Consider the following 14,827-nt stretch of genomic DNA (forward strand, 5'->3'; position numbering starts at 1 on the left):
CTGATTTCCCTCATTAATTATTGTTTTTAATATAATTTTATATTTACACATTTATAATAAATAATATTTTTTTAAAAAAAAATGCTACATTCTTATGTAAATGCTTTTTTGACGTAATAATTTTTTTCCTCTTTCGCCATTTCTTTACTTCACTTTTAGCATAAAAATAAGATTAGATCACTTAGATCACTTATGATAGGGGTGGCATGGAACCGAACCTGTTCATAAACTCAGCTCAGATTAGGCTCGGTTCGAAAACATTTCGGCAAGTTTGTGCTTGGCTCGATGCTACCCCTATGCTAACCATGGGCTCTAACAAGCAATACAACTATTGCACATGCAGTCCTGCATTCTCAGATGTAGTTTGGGTGAACAAATAACAAGATCAGATTTCTCATTCTTAAAGAATACATGAAATGAGAACTACACAAGTTTTTTCAAAAATGGAGTTCTTTTCTGGAACTTCAGATGCAGTTGCAAGCGACCGCTTGACATTAGGGGAGGGTGTTCAAATGACCAGTGTTTGGTAACCACTCCTTGATCGCATTTCTTCTCATGCAACTTCTGGGCTCCTCTGCTCTGGTCATTTGAGGTCTTGGACTACAGACAGGTAAACTAGTTTTGGCAGCAACCAAACTAAGCTCTCAGAAGCCTCTTAAAACCAAAGATCAGACATAGCACAAACAAAGAGATCCGAACCATGATCTTGTGCGTTTAAGAAAAGTTGAGTATCTACACTGTTAAAGCATTGACCCGTTGTATGAATCCTGCTGATAGAGCCTCAATGCCCGCAGCTTGCCACAAGAGGAGGATCTGATGCCTTGTGAAATAAGCTCAAATTTGTCAAAGCCAGTGCATCACCAAATAATGAAGCTTTCGTGGACTTTTTTATATGGACTTCAACAAAATCTCCAATCCTAGGATTCCGTACTTCAACCTCATCAGTTGCCAAACCCAATTGGGAGGGGACGAGGGTATTGCGGAAAATAACACGATGTCCTCTGTCACTCTTTCCTATTAGCTCCGTCTCAGGAGCTCTCTTATTTGGTCCTTCAACCAATACAAGTTGGACGGTCCCAATTTGAGAGTCGTAACACCGACCTGTTGATTCACGGAAGGCTTCAATGAGTTCAGTTAGTCTCCGTTGTTTGACTTCCTCAGGAACATCATCGACATAGTTTCTATGTGCATGAGTCCTTTCTCTCATGCTATATGCAAACATGTATGCCATGTCATAACCGACGTCTTTTATTAGGCTAATAGTATCCTGATGATCCTCCTCGGTTTCGCCGCAGAAGCCTGCAAATGAAGGACATGAAAATTGAATACATTTTAGTTAAAAGTCGTCTAGTAGACATCTCAAGTTATTGGTGTAAACCCTTGACTAAAAGTTTTGGTAAATGTAAATAATCTAGTAAAGGGTCCATAGTGATTCAAGCAGTTCTAGTGATTAGGAAGATCAAACTGTTGGAGAGATTACTCTACAGTTTACTGCTGCATCCACTGCTTTTATTGGCCAACAAATTACTAATGTCAGACGATCTATAAACTTTTGATCCATTTTCAAGCTACATAATCAAGCCAAATTGGGGGATGTTACAGTATGAGACAGAACAACGTTGTTAATGCAAAACCTTGGGAGCCAACCAAATGATACGGATATAGCCAAAACCAATGATAAACTTTATTGGCCAGAAAAATTAAGAAGCTTATCTGAAAATAACAAGAAGAGGATTGCTAAAAATCACAATGCTATAGTGGCCATAATATCTGTCTTTCTTGGAACATTAGATGACTTTACATATTTTTAATATGTATAGAAAATCGCCCTTTCAGAAAATAAGCAAAAAGCCAGTTTTATAGGGGAAAGCTTGATACACATGCAAAGGTAACCAAATAAACAAAGAAAAGAATGATCGACAAGGAAAAAAACAAAGTAGTGTTCAGGAAGAGCCTTACCACATATGAAATCACTGCTTATCCCAACATCAGGAATAATATCTCTAATTTTCTTCACAAGATCCATATATGCCTCTCTGCTGTATCCTCGTCTCATTCTTTCAAGCACAGAGGTACTCCCAGACTGCGCTGGTAAGTGAATACTTTTGCAGATATTATATCTCTCCCGCATTAGAAACAGTAAGTCATCAGGAAAATCTTTAGGATGCGGTGACGTATACCTAAACCTCATATCAGGGAATTCTGTGGATAGACAGCCCAATAAATCAGAAAATCTCAACCCCATGTTCTTCACTTTATACATACTTGAAAAGCCTTCACTGAATTTCCAGTTTGTTCCTGGTTCAATACTTTTATCAACTCCTGAATCATCATTATAACTATTGACATTCTGACCCAGTAACATTATTTCTCTCACACCATCATTCTGGAGCTCACCAACCTCCCTTACAATAGATTCGACAGGACGTGACCTCTCTCTGCCCCTTGTGAAAGGTACTATACAGAAAGAGCACATATTGTTACATCCTCTCATAATTGAAACAAATGCAGAAACAGAATTGGTTGAAATCCTAACTGGGCTTATATCAGCATAGGTTTCTTCCAGGGAAAGAAGTGTATTGATCCCCTTCTGGCCATAGTCTACCTCTTCCAGCAGACGAGGAAGGTCCCTGTATGCATCAGGTCCACAGACCACATCAACCATCTTATCTGCATCGAGTATCTTATCCTTTAACCTCTCAGCCATGCAACCAAGGACAACCACCTTAGGGGGGTACTTGGAGTCAGCCCTTCCAATCTTTACATTGCTCTTCCATTGGCGCTTAAGGAACCAGAAATAGTTTAGCCTTTGCCATACCTTCTGTTCTGCATTGTCTCGGATTGCACAAGTGTTGATAAAAATAATTTCTGCACTCTCAGGTATCCCCACCACTTCTGAGTACCCAGCTTTCTTCATGATTGAGAGGACAATTTCCATGTCATTAACATTCATTTGACATCCGTAAGTCTCATGGTAGATACGGCTTCGGTTAGAAAGCTCAGAAACAGATGTGGACCTTGACAAGAAAAGATAAACGTAATATAAGTTGTATTATCCAAGTAACAGTAAGCAATGCACTCTGCAGATTGTTATATGCATGCATCTTTTAATTTAGAATGAGAAATAAATCCTTTGTTCATGTCTCTTCCTATTTTTAAATGTTACTCACATTTTCAGAAAAAAAAATATAGACAAAATAGCCAGGCAAAAGGTAGCAAAAGTGAAGGAGATCTTCACACAGACTGTAGAAGGATCTTGGCACAATCCACCTTCAAAGTGTGCCGCTGCAGAACTGACCAGATAGTTGAATGGAGAAAAGAAAAAATAGGTCTGAACAGGGATAGAAAATCAAAGTAATCCTATGTTCTAGCTCATATAAACGAATTATTTGAGCAAAATGAAAGCCCTCTCAGACAATTGGGACAAACAAAAGCCCGTCTGATTAACATGGATATCAGATTAACATGGATATCAGAACCACAAAGAAAGACAGGACTTCTAACCACTCAACCCCTAGGCAGTAATGTAGACAACTGTTTGCCAGGCCGCTTTAGATGCCTTTTGGATCACTAGAAGCAACGGATGCTAAATGAGTTATGGACTGATCATCAACGAATAATAATCCCATTAGAAAGAGAGAGCATATCAACATTATGAACATCAAGTTCTCATGCAAAAAAAATATTTTTTTCTTTTCTCGGAATAGTTCCTACAGTATCACAGGTAAGCAGGAGCAAATTTGACCTAATCATTCGTCTATAGAAATATGTAAATAGCCATGCACATACAAATCTCAAGCGAGTATTGAGACAACCAAGAAGGATCCTCCACGTGGAAATTCAAACTTTATGCGGTTTATTGAGTTAAAAAAGGGCTGCTTGATCAAATGACGTGCTTCTAAAAAACAGTCACTTAAAATTTCTGACATATCTTTTTTTCCTTATAAGAGTTTCATGGGATACCTTAAGATTTTCTTTTGTTCTCAGAAAGTGAAAAAGAACGAGACCAGCCAGGGAAACCCAAATTTCTTATTCCAAATTCAATCACCACGTCTTGCCCTAGATTGCAGGGGAGTAATACCAAAAAAAAAAAAAAAAAAACGGTTTAGACATGGTAGGGGAGCTCACTCTTGCTGAGATTCTGAGGCAGCAACTGCGGCCTGGGCAACAAAATCCGGGAGTGTGGCATTCGGACCCAATTTCGAGAAAGTGCTCTTATTAGCGGAATGAGAGTGGAAATGCGAGAAGCTTTTGGAGAAAGCAAGAGACGGAATCCAATAACGAGAAGAGAGAGAGTAAGGAGCAGATGAAGAAGCAACGGAGACATGTGATTTAGAAAGAGCCGAAGCGGTTAGGGAGCAGCAACGTCGAAGTTTTACGCGAAGGAATAGAGAGTGGTGTGGACTGCAGAGAGATGAGAGAGAAGACGCCATTAGCGGCAAGAAGCCAAGAGCAGTCTGGATAGGGCAATGAAAAATTTGGGGTCACTTGGAGAGTCTGAGACAGACGGCAACCGGGCTCGAGGTCGGATCTCGTGGTTGTAAACGGATTCAGTTCTTAGCCGGATTTGTCAAGTTGGATATCTTCAGATGGTAAAAAAAAGACCAGAGAGTAAGAGTGGAGAGAAGTCACAATCCTCAATTCTGAAGGTCCTACCGGGAGTCGAACCCAGGTCGCTGGATTCAAAGTCCAGAGTGCTAACCACTACACCATAGAACCACCTTGGAAAAATTAAAAAACATTTATTTATATACTTTAGATATTGTTTCCAAGGGAAAATGAATTACCTACTAACATTGCCATGTCAAGTGAATATGTTATCTGATTCTGGCGTAGTTATTCCAGTTCAACTCTTATTTCTGTAACCCAACCATCCCCCCCTTTGAACCAGAACATAAAAGAGAACATGATTCTTCCATCCATCTTTCAGTCTTTCGAATAAGGCTTTGTTGTTCTCTTTGTACCGAAAATTAAAAGAATCGGATTGGTTGATGGGTTCAAACAGACTGGCTTTTAATTGAATTTGACTCAGGGACATTTTCATGCTACAGTCAAAGAATCATGGCATCTCTGAGACAGGTCTCAACTCTCCCCTTTCCTGTACAGCCAAACTCTTTAAAAGCGAGCCACATGAAAAGAATCACAAGCTGCTTCGTATCTAGATTAGCAATCTAGTTATGCAATTTCAAAACTACCTTCAGATTAATTTTTTTTTGGCTTAATTATCCATTCTACTTCCGTTTACCAAGCTCACACCCCATCCAACAAAAAAAAGAAGAGAGCGATAAAACGAATACTCCCAAATGGAAAGCCAGTAGGTATGTCTGGGAAAAAGTAGTTACAAACAGAGGTCTAGAAGGGCACATGACAGAGAATAGTGTCTCCCCTGGAGAATATTGAAATTGTTAGATTTCCACAAGAGTCACTGACCAGAGTAATGAAAGCTCACTAGTGTCTTACCAACTACCACAGCATCTGTGGTTCAATTACACTTTGAAAACACAAGAACACTTCCTTTACAAATTAAAGGCATGCCAATTTACACCAACGACTCTTAAGGATAATTTTTTGCTTCCGAATCACATCTCAACTAGTGAGGTCTACTGGGATGCTTACACCAAAGCTACATTTAGATGCCCATCCGGTCGACTCTACACTTTGTCATCATGGAACCACCATCGCGTCTCCTTAGGGGACCTGCCATTCCTACAGTTCTTGACGTAGCGGTCATTGTCTGCAGGCCGTTGCTACAAGCAGAGAAAAGGATTGAACAATAACACTTAGAATACCGACCTTACAATGTAGTGTTTCAAAAATTAGTTACACCGGATGACAATTGATATTTGAAGGGTTCATAAAAATGAAATCCACTGCTTATGTTGTTTGTTCTAAAAGAACTTCATAAAATGTTAAACTGACAAAAGTAAGATAAAAGTAATACCTTCACCGTGGAGCTTGAAAGCATGGACAATATACTGATACAGATGGAACTCACAGTCATAGCCGGGGACCACGAATCATATAAAATGTCTGCAAGATGGCACTGAATATCAACTTGTGTAAAGAGAACAGTCAAATAGAACAGGCTCGTTCAGAAAACAAAACCACTACAATACCTTACATCAAAATGAATTTCAGCATGCTTAAGTTGTAAGTTGAAGATGCAAACAAGTGTTACAAGCTATGTACTATGCGCAAGAGAAGAAATTTACAGATGCAAGACCTACATTTTAATTATGCTTCAACACTCCCAATCTCAAGTGAGCAGATACAGAATGCAGTCATGTTTAAAAATAAACTTCTCAGAGGTTGACTGAAAATTACTCAGATGTGGCTACTATGGTTTGCTTAGCTTTACTGTGAAAAGGCCAGATGTAGTGAACCTAAATTTTCTATTTAAAGAAGATTAGCAAGGGAAGCTACATGATGATGTAGTAAAAAGTATCATCAATAAAATACCTATCCATGCGTTTCTAAAAACAAAAAAAAATTATCCATGCTAATCAGCATGTAGGAAAACCTTTGTCAACAATCAGAGCACACGATGATGAATTAGAGCAAAGTTCTCGTAAACATAGATGTATTAAACTAGACAACTGGTGAACTATACTCATAGATTCATGCACTCATACCAACTTACTGTATTACAGTAAGTGGAGTCCCACAAAATGCCAATCTTAAGCCAAAGGAAGGATTAGGTAAAAACAAATATAATCAAATTTTCCAACAAAAAGTATAGTGAATCAATCCATCTTCTGCTAACAAGTGCAACATGTGGTTTGGATTCACTATGATCAGCTTTTGTGATATTTGGTGTGTAAATTATCGACTAATGAGGTGCAGAACCTAGACTTGAATCAAATTACTGTGATGCAATAGAAAGTTTTCAAGTATTATTAATCCTCACAACTAAATGGTCATTTACTCATTAAACGAGCTTACAACTACGGCCATTCACTTTATTTTCACTAGCCAAGAAAAATGAAAAATAATAACCTCATACAACCAAATCTACAGTCACTCACCACGAGAACCACAGAATGTGCTGGTGGACATTTAAGCTCATAACTAAGAAGAATAAAGGAATTCTTTTCTCATAGATAAGTGGGAAACATTGTACGACAGAGAAACATAGAAAGAAGGTTCGACTCAAAACCAGATTCTTTTTGAAAATAGAGAATTATCACTAACCTTATCCTATTAACAGCATTCCCATAATCTCATATAAAACAAATAAAAATATAAACAAATTCAAAATCTGCCAGTGAAGCTAAGGGGGGAAGTTTCATAACAACTTGTAGCAATCTGTCGCATTATACTTAATAGTAGGTTCCACAGTAACCACCATCCCTCTTAATTACTCTTTAAGGCACCACTCTTAGGTTTTCGAATATATGTACTCGGCATGCAAAAGACAACAAAGTGGTATATGTTATTAAAAAAATTGATCAGGTAATTGGATTAGACTGATCAAGACAGCAAACATTTCTTGTGCTCTTGATTATATTGTCTTTACTGATTCTTCTTGAGAAACAATTATACCACAACCAGTGCGACTAGGCATGTAGAGAGTTCTCCTGCTAGTCTTGTGCAATACCATAACTTTAGTTTCATTTTCTTTTTGACTGCTTATTTTCAAACATTTTCTAGAAAGCAGAAAATAGAATACTTAAAACACTAGTTGCTCAGTTACGTTACTTTGCACAAGTTGATGTCAACTGATAAGTGTGGGATTAAAAGCATACACCTTAATTTTCCATGAAAGGAAGATAACTCTAGAGACAATACAAAAAAAAGAAAAGAAAAAGAAATCTCGAGGCTCCAAATTTCTAGAACGGTTGACATGCACATATAAGAAAGAAATTCTATTCTTAGTAAGATAACGTGACCACTAAATAAGTAAAAAATTAATTGCACCAACATGGCAAGTAACCCAAAGTTCTCCAGAGAAATGACACTAATAGCAGGGATACATCATTTTGGTTACAACTAAGATTTGAATGTTAAAAACACAAATATTCAGACCAATCAACAAAGACAAACCAATAGCATAGAAATAAAATGCTCATATAAACCAACGATATTAAGAAAAAAAAAAAAATCGGTAAATTTTTTCAATTTTAGTACTTAACATCTCAGTATAAGAACATTCCAGTGAACTACACTACAATCATGGTCAACTGAAACGAACCAGCTAGGTCAAATGCACTCAAGGTTGTAGATTTTAAAAGTTACCTAAACATATGTGCCCGTTGCTGTAAATATGAGGGTGCAAAGGAGCAGGGTGAAGAAAAATAACCTGTCAAACAGAACTAGGTCAATAATTAAAACAACCACTAGATTGAAATCAAATAATCGGAACCCAGAAAAGCGAAAACAAGACGTTAATACTCACCTGCGGTGCTTCCATGGGGTAATGCTCAGGAAAATCGACTTGCAGCTGGTATGACTCGTTTGCATACAAAGTTCCGGAGGCACCATTAACTTCAATTACCCACCTAGAAAATCGCAAGAGATTAAAACCCACCAATATTAGAAACAAAAAAAAAAAGTGCCACTAGCAAAAGGGATTAACCGTTAATGATCTACGAAAAAAATAAAAACGAACAAAAATGAAGTCAGACCGTCACCTCTGGAGATTATCAGTGACCTTGTGCTTGAATCCAGCAAGTGGATTGACCTGCCATTCAACTAGCTCTTTCTGAAGTCTGTTGCAAGCGATCTTGCTCAAAGCCTGCAGAAGAATTCAAGGTAAGACAAACCGAATATCTGATAAAAAGAGAATTCCCACAAAAACGGCAGACAGAGAGAGAAGAACAAGGGAGACCTTGCGAGAAGGGGCGGAAGAGCTGGTCATATCTGAGAGGGAGAGGGAGAGGGAGAGGAGGGGTTGGGAAATAAGGGAGAGCCTGATATAAGAAGGGGGAGTGCGTATTTTAGGAGGTACCGTCCTCGGTGGAAGTATGCCTTTTGTCTCCTCTCATATTCATTAGTCATTTACATATAGTATAATTACTCATATGTCCTCCACAACTTTTTCAATGACTAAAATGCCCTCCTTTTAAATGGTATCAACTATTTGGTTGGAGATCTTTAAAATTTGATGTTATATAAAAAAAAATGTCAAATAAAATAAATAATAAAATATTAAAACCTAATAAATAACCATATTCATATTGTGTTACCTATTTCAAAATCCGACATATATTGCCTGAGATGCAATTGGTATCAATGGGTAACATTGTCATATCGAACGTTTTTTATCGATTTATACTTAATTTATACTATATATAAATTTATTACTTAATATTAAAAACCTTAATCGAACTAAGGCACAAATGCATAAAAATGAAATTTTTTTTGAAAATAAAATAAAATATAATCATTTAATGTAAATTTAATTACCAAATTAAGAATTTGAGTAACCTAATTTTCAATTTTTTTTGCAAATTTTCTTAATTGATGGATGAAGGAATTGCGGGTACAATTTTATGCCTAACCATTTTCTAATCAATAGGGGTAGTTTAGTAACATAAATAAAATAACAATTGTCTTTGACAAGGCTAAATTGCGGAGGTTCCCACAGGACTAAGCTGTCATTACAAGAGTTTAAAGGAGCATATATGACCATTCAAACCTAAAATCTGTCCACTTCTGTGGCATAATCAACGACAGCAAGAGAAAATATGAAGAATTTAAAAAACTTCCTCTTTGGGCTCTCAAAATGCAGAGACTCCCGAGTATGTCCTTTCTTTCCAGGTGACAAAATTAACCTTTTTTTTTCCTGATTTTTTTTATTCAATAAACTCATCTGTGTCCTAACTCGTGATCCTTTCACGTGTGAAAGGAGAAAGATTGTGATAAGTTTAAAATAAAATAAAATAAAATCAATCCCTATTTTTTTATTTGAAAAATGATGAAAAATAGAGGTGTGGAGTAGAATTAGAAAACCCAATGCATGAACTGAATTTAAATTATTTTAAAATTTATTCTAGGTAGGAAATTAGGCATAAAATTTAAAATATTAAACATGTTTTATTCGGGGCGTGTCAATCAATTAAGACTAATCTATTATAATTTACAAGTTATTAAACTTTATTTGGTGCTTATTGAAATAAAAGGAAGAAAATATTTAAATTTATATAATTTTTTTTAATTTCTATTTTTCACTCACCCAGAATGAACAAGAAACCAAGAAATGGTATGGATTTGGATTGAGAGGATCAAAGAGGGAGAACCATGATTGAGCTGAAACCCTAAATATCTGTTTAAGGTTTCAGTTTGCTGTTCTCAAGCAGTTCGAAAAGATTATCTTCTTGACTTGTTACTCAGCCTGTCTGATCTGGGATTAATATACAAGTCCACTTCCATTGAATTCTGTCTTTCTCACTCCTTCTCAAGTCTCCATTTTGTCTCCTTCTTGGTGCCAGAGTTTCATCTGTGGGACCCTTTCCCCCAGTGGATCAAGTAGACAGAACCTAATGCGCCAACCATTGAAGTCAAGCCACCATCTCTGCGCTCCTGTGGGCGCATTATTCATTTTTCCAGAATCCAAACAGCAAACATGGTAGGAAAAGGAATAATGCAGGACTTGCTTTCCAAGAAAGCTTGCCTTATTTATGCCAAGTTTTGCTTCAAAGGCTCCACCTTATCTTCCATTTTAATATTGACTCTGCACCCCAGATTTGAGCATCAACATCTTTGCATCAAGTGCTACAATGGAGGTAAAAAGGTCAATTTTTTCTTTTGTAATCCCAGCTCTGGTAACCGATGATTCGTCGGCATTCTCGGGGATTCAAAATCTTCATTTTAATTGGTTTGAGAGTTTCTGCAATGGTTCTTTTTTTGACCTGAATGTGGACTAGAAATTAGGTTAAAAGTCATGCACTGGTCTCCTGATTCTCCAGCCCATTAGGCTAATCCTAAAGGAAGATGAAACCCCTTTTGATTTTATGTTTATAAAATGCAGATGGATAGGTAGAAAAAGATGGAAAGTGTCCTGTGGGAGCATAAATGCTTGGACCTACCATGGGTTTCTTAATATTAGAGTGGAAAGAAAGAACTCTTTTCCTACAATCAAAGGAGAAATCTTTGTTAATTTGATGGGCTGGCTTTAAAAGAGAAGACTGAAAAGACTAGTAAAGGGATGACAGGCATGAATAGCGTCAGCAAGGGAAGAATTTGTGCCCTCGGGATTGCTTAAGCCTGCCATTGCTTCCTCTAATGCTTAACGCGATTGTATTCTCAGGCATCTTACATCGCCCTTTGAGTGCTTCAGGTACGAGTTAGAGGATAAAAGAGAAAGATCAAATATTCTTTACCTGTTCTAAACAAAAAAAAAAAAAAAAAAAAAAAAAAAAAAACAGAAGAACCATAAAGAACTGGCTTCAGGAAATTCCCCAGCTGCCTTGCTCTTGAGATTTACACGCAAAACAACATGTCTTTGCTTCTGAATATGGATACTTGCTCTAAATATTATTGGTTCATGTGCAAAGGAGCCGCTTTCCTTGCCAAACCACGACTAGTGTTTAAGTATTAACAAATGAGAGCACTGGGTGCTTCAACTCTCAGCCCTGGGAAAGCAGTGAGTGGGGGAGAACCTTGTATGGATTCATTATCCCGTTGGGATCCAGTAGCTTCTTAATGGAAGCCATTAGTTGCACCTGATCCACAAACAAAAGATAAATTTAGTGAAGGCTGCAAAATAAATGATCTTAGAGGGCTATCTTCGATGCACTATGTAATCAAATGCAGTTGGTTTCAAGAGAGTTGGCCTCCTTAGCTTAATTGGTAGGCTTATCAGGGATCTAAAAACCGGGTAAATAAATTTTGAATGGCTTTATAAGGTCTAATAGACAATCAAGCTCCAATGAGACTAATTTACATGCAGTTTCATTAGGAACAATCAAACTGACTTATTCTGAAGAGTTACATACACTTTCGTGAGACTTGCTGTAATGGATTTTATTTGCTTTCATCAGCCCTAGGCCATGCTCAGCACTTATGCTTCCACGGTGCTTCGATGTCCATTCGTACACAAAAGGCTCAATTTGTGCAAGCACCTATAACATTTTATAAAAAAGAGTTGATAAAGATGTCAGGAAAAAAATAAATGAATGTGTACTTGTTGAATTGGGAAGAGAGAAGTTAAAAGTCCTTTTTTTTTAGAAACGGAAGTATTGAAGCATTCATTAGACTAAATAAACAATAAGTCAATTGCAGACAATGTTCCACTAATACAATCAGCAAAAGGATAAAAGCTTTGAGAAATTACAGTGTCATCATATTTGGGTGTTGAAATATTCATATGCAAGTTACCATCTCCAAGGTGACCGTATCCCAATACCTTGGCTGTGGGGCCTGAAAAAATGACTGACTGGTGACATATTATGAGTATGAAGGTGACCGAAATCCCCTAAAAAATAAAAATAAAAACAAAAACAGAGACGATTATGAAACAAATGCCATAATTACTCTGCAACGGAGGCTCCAGTTAAGAATACACCCATGTCATACATTACGCAAGATTTTTGATAAGGTCCCCAAAAAGGCTGTTGCAAAACGTTCCATGATTTCAATAATTCAAGCAATCCAATCAGTGGGAATACAGGTAGGGAGCTGTTGTTTATATAATCAGTATAACTAAATGATTCTTATCTTAACAGGATAAAACTAGTGGACCATGGTGCTTCTGTAGTGGAATATAAATACTGGAGTGGTCCTGTGGCATATCCATCATTGACACCCCAGGAAACGTTACCTAGTCTTTGTCGCATTTCCTCAACGACATTATAGAGATGTTCAACAGGCAAAGACAAATCATACTTGTAGACGGCTCCAGCTTTTGCCACTGCTTCTGTTACACCCTGCAAAAATAGAAACATAATTGGATTTGCTTAATACTTGCAGTTGCTATGTGCCTGATTACATAAATAAAAAATTAAAGATAAGGGAAAAAGTATGATAATAGGAAGAAGCAAATTTTAACCAGACCGGCTAAGGAAAAAATATGATAATTTGGAGAAGCAGATTTAACCCAACTCAACCTGATCCAAACCCGACCTGAGTTACAAAGGGATTGGACATGGGTTTATTTGCATGACCCGATTAATAAATGGGTCAGGTTTGGGTTTGACACAAGGACCTTACAGGCCATATTTAATTGATCAAAAAGCAAAAATTGGGCCAAAATGGTTTGGTTCAATATATTAGCTAGACCAGACGCTTTGTCTTCCTTTTTTACTATTTAAAATAACTTATCTATCAATAAAATTTATGTTCTCAATTTTACATAATTATGTTCATTTTCTCATATTACCCATTTTTCTATTTTATTAATACTTAAGTAGGTTAATCTGAACCCCGTGGGTCAGGTACGGGTCTACATTTTATACCTGTTTAATAAATGGGCCGGGTTCAGGTCAATCCAATCAACAACAAGTTTAAGTTGCCCTGACCCAGACCCAACCCATGGCCACCTCAACAAAATGCTACATATCATGTATGTTAATGACATACAATGCCAGAAATTAATTTTACTTTTGTAGATGTATAGATTTGAGAGATAAAGAAGTGGGAAAAGAGCTAGAGAAGACTTGGAAGGAGAATGTTCCATTAAAATAGAGAGAGCGACAGCCATCAGTGAGGGGAGAAAAATCGACCCCTAACCTGTGTATATGAGTGAAAAGAGTACAAAAAGACTATAGTGCCCTTCACCTTTTTACATATTCCAGATTACTCCTAAATTAAACTAGACGGTACACTACCCAGTCAAATATATGTTGAATGATTCTAAAGGGAGAAGGAAACTAAATTAAAAGTTATACCCCAATGTAAAAGGACTAAAATACCTTTTTTGCTTAGTACGTTATTCAACACTCCCCTTCAAGTTGGCTATAAAATCTAGCATTCCCAACTTGCTACAAAAAGATACAAATTCCTTCCCTAGTGCTTAAGTAAATAAGTCACCCAATTGGTCTATTGATTTGACATATGGAGTGCATATGTTCTCACTCATAGCTATGTTTCTAATGAAATGACAATCAACCTCTATGTGTTTTGTTCTCTCATGAAACACAAGTCACTTGCAATGAATATGGCTGCTTGATTATGACATCCCCTCATAATAGGCTCATTCAGTTCAAATCCAAACTCCGCCATAAGAATCTATTCCACATCAACTCACAACAGGTATGGGCCATAACTTGATACTCTAGTTCAACACATGATTTGGTCACTACTATTTGTTTTTTACTTTTCGGGGTTTACCAAATTGCCACCGACATGTATAGTATTGTATGATTTGGCCACCAACTTGATACTACTGTTTGTTTTTTACTTTTCGTAGTTCAACATAGATTTGCAACCTGGATGACTGAGTAGAGTCGGTTGATTCGTTGGTTGAACCAGTAAACCCGACTGAGTAGAGTCGGTTGATTCGTTGGTTGAACCAGTAAACCTGACTGAGTTAGCCAGGTTTCATCTCTCTCTGATTTTTCTTTTTATATGACCCAAACAAGGAGCTGGGTCCGATTGAACCTGGTTCAACTGGCTAGGTGAGTCCGAGTTTTATTACACTGGTCCTATCATTAAGAATAGGTCTTTGTTCATCATGGAGATATCTACTAGTATCCATAGGAATGTCTATTGGCCAGGTTCTTGTCATTCTACTTTCTTGCAACAAGGTTGTATCTTTTTCCCCTTCTTTTGAATTAAATTCACACCTTTTCCTCAAAAAGAAGAGAGCTGTACTTTTTTGAGAATGTTTCATTCTTTGAGTCTACTTCTTCAAAGACTGTACCTTTTATTCCTTCAGACCTTGAATTAG

General features: G+C 37.1%; 3 protein-coding genes and 1 non-coding gene across 6 annotated transcripts in view; all 4 read right to left on the reverse strand.

Annotated features, from left to right (window-relative positions):
- Positions 1–358: 358 nt before the first annotated feature.
- Positions 359–4,445, reverse strand: LOC137934429 (CDK5RAP1-like protein). Its single transcript, XM_068778753.1, has 3 exons — positions 4,129–4,445; positions 1,960–3,017; positions 359–1,299 (listed from the first exon to the last, which is right to left on the reverse strand). The coding sequence occupies exons 1-3, from the start codon at positions 4,431–4,433 to the stop codon at positions 782–784; spliced, it is 1,881 nt and encodes a 626-aa protein (XP_068634854.1). The 5' UTR covers positions 4,434–4,445; the 3' UTR covers positions 359–781.
- Positions 4,446–4,647: 202 nt separating this feature from the next.
- Positions 4,648–4,719, reverse strand: TRNAQ-UUG (transfer RNA glutamine (anticodon UUG)). Its single transcript has one exon. It is a non-coding gene; the product is annotated as a tRNA-Gln (tRNA).
- Positions 4,720–5,365: 646 nt separating this feature from the next.
- On the reverse strand, positions 5,366–8,934 carry LOC137934499 (probable ubiquitin-conjugating enzyme E2 16). The gene is made up of 6 exons (XM_068778879.1): positions 8,828–8,934; positions 8,631–8,734; positions 8,396–8,498; positions 8,236–8,299; positions 5,942–6,030; positions 5,366–5,747 (listed from the first exon to the last, which is right to left on the reverse strand). Exons 1-6 carry the CDS (start codon positions 8,855–8,857, stop codon positions 5,652–5,654), a joined length of 486 nt encoding a protein of 161 aa, XP_068634980.1. The 5' UTR covers positions 8,858–8,934; the 3' UTR covers positions 5,366–5,651.
- Positions 8,935–11,293: 2,359 nt separating this feature from the next.
- The window catches only part of LOC137934507 (probable D-2-hydroxyglutarate dehydrogenase, mitochondrial), a 43,225-nt gene continuing 39,691 nt past the window's right edge, over positions 11,294–14,827 (reverse strand). Inside the window, exons 12-15 of one of the 3 annotated variants that reach the window (XM_068778891.1) lie at positions 12,761–12,866; positions 12,275–12,360; positions 11,937–12,062; positions 11,294–11,663 (exon numbers count right to left, since the gene is read on the reverse strand). In XM_068778891.1, coding sequence (XP_068634992.1) covers positions 11,568–11,663; positions 11,937–12,062; positions 12,275–12,360; positions 12,761–12,866 — 414 coding nt within the window. In that variant the 3' untranslated portion in view covers positions 11,294–11,567. Of the gene's footprint in view, positions 11,664–11,936; positions 12,063–12,274; positions 12,373–12,473; positions 12,552–12,760; positions 12,867–14,827 lie in introns of those variants that run through there. The other 2 variants (XM_068778890.1, XM_068778892.1) reach the window with 2 other exon arrangements.

The sequence above is a fragment of the Aristolochia californica genome, unplaced genomic scaffold, assembly GCF_029961685.1.
Source record: "Aristolochia californica isolate CCGP_79_NKW_82.1479 unplaced genomic scaffold, dmAriCali1.0.hap1 SCAF_6, whole genome shotgun sequence".
Classification (NCBI taxonomy): domain Eukaryota; kingdom Viridiplantae; phylum Streptophyta; class Magnoliopsida; order Piperales; family Aristolochiaceae; genus Aristolochia; species Aristolochia californica.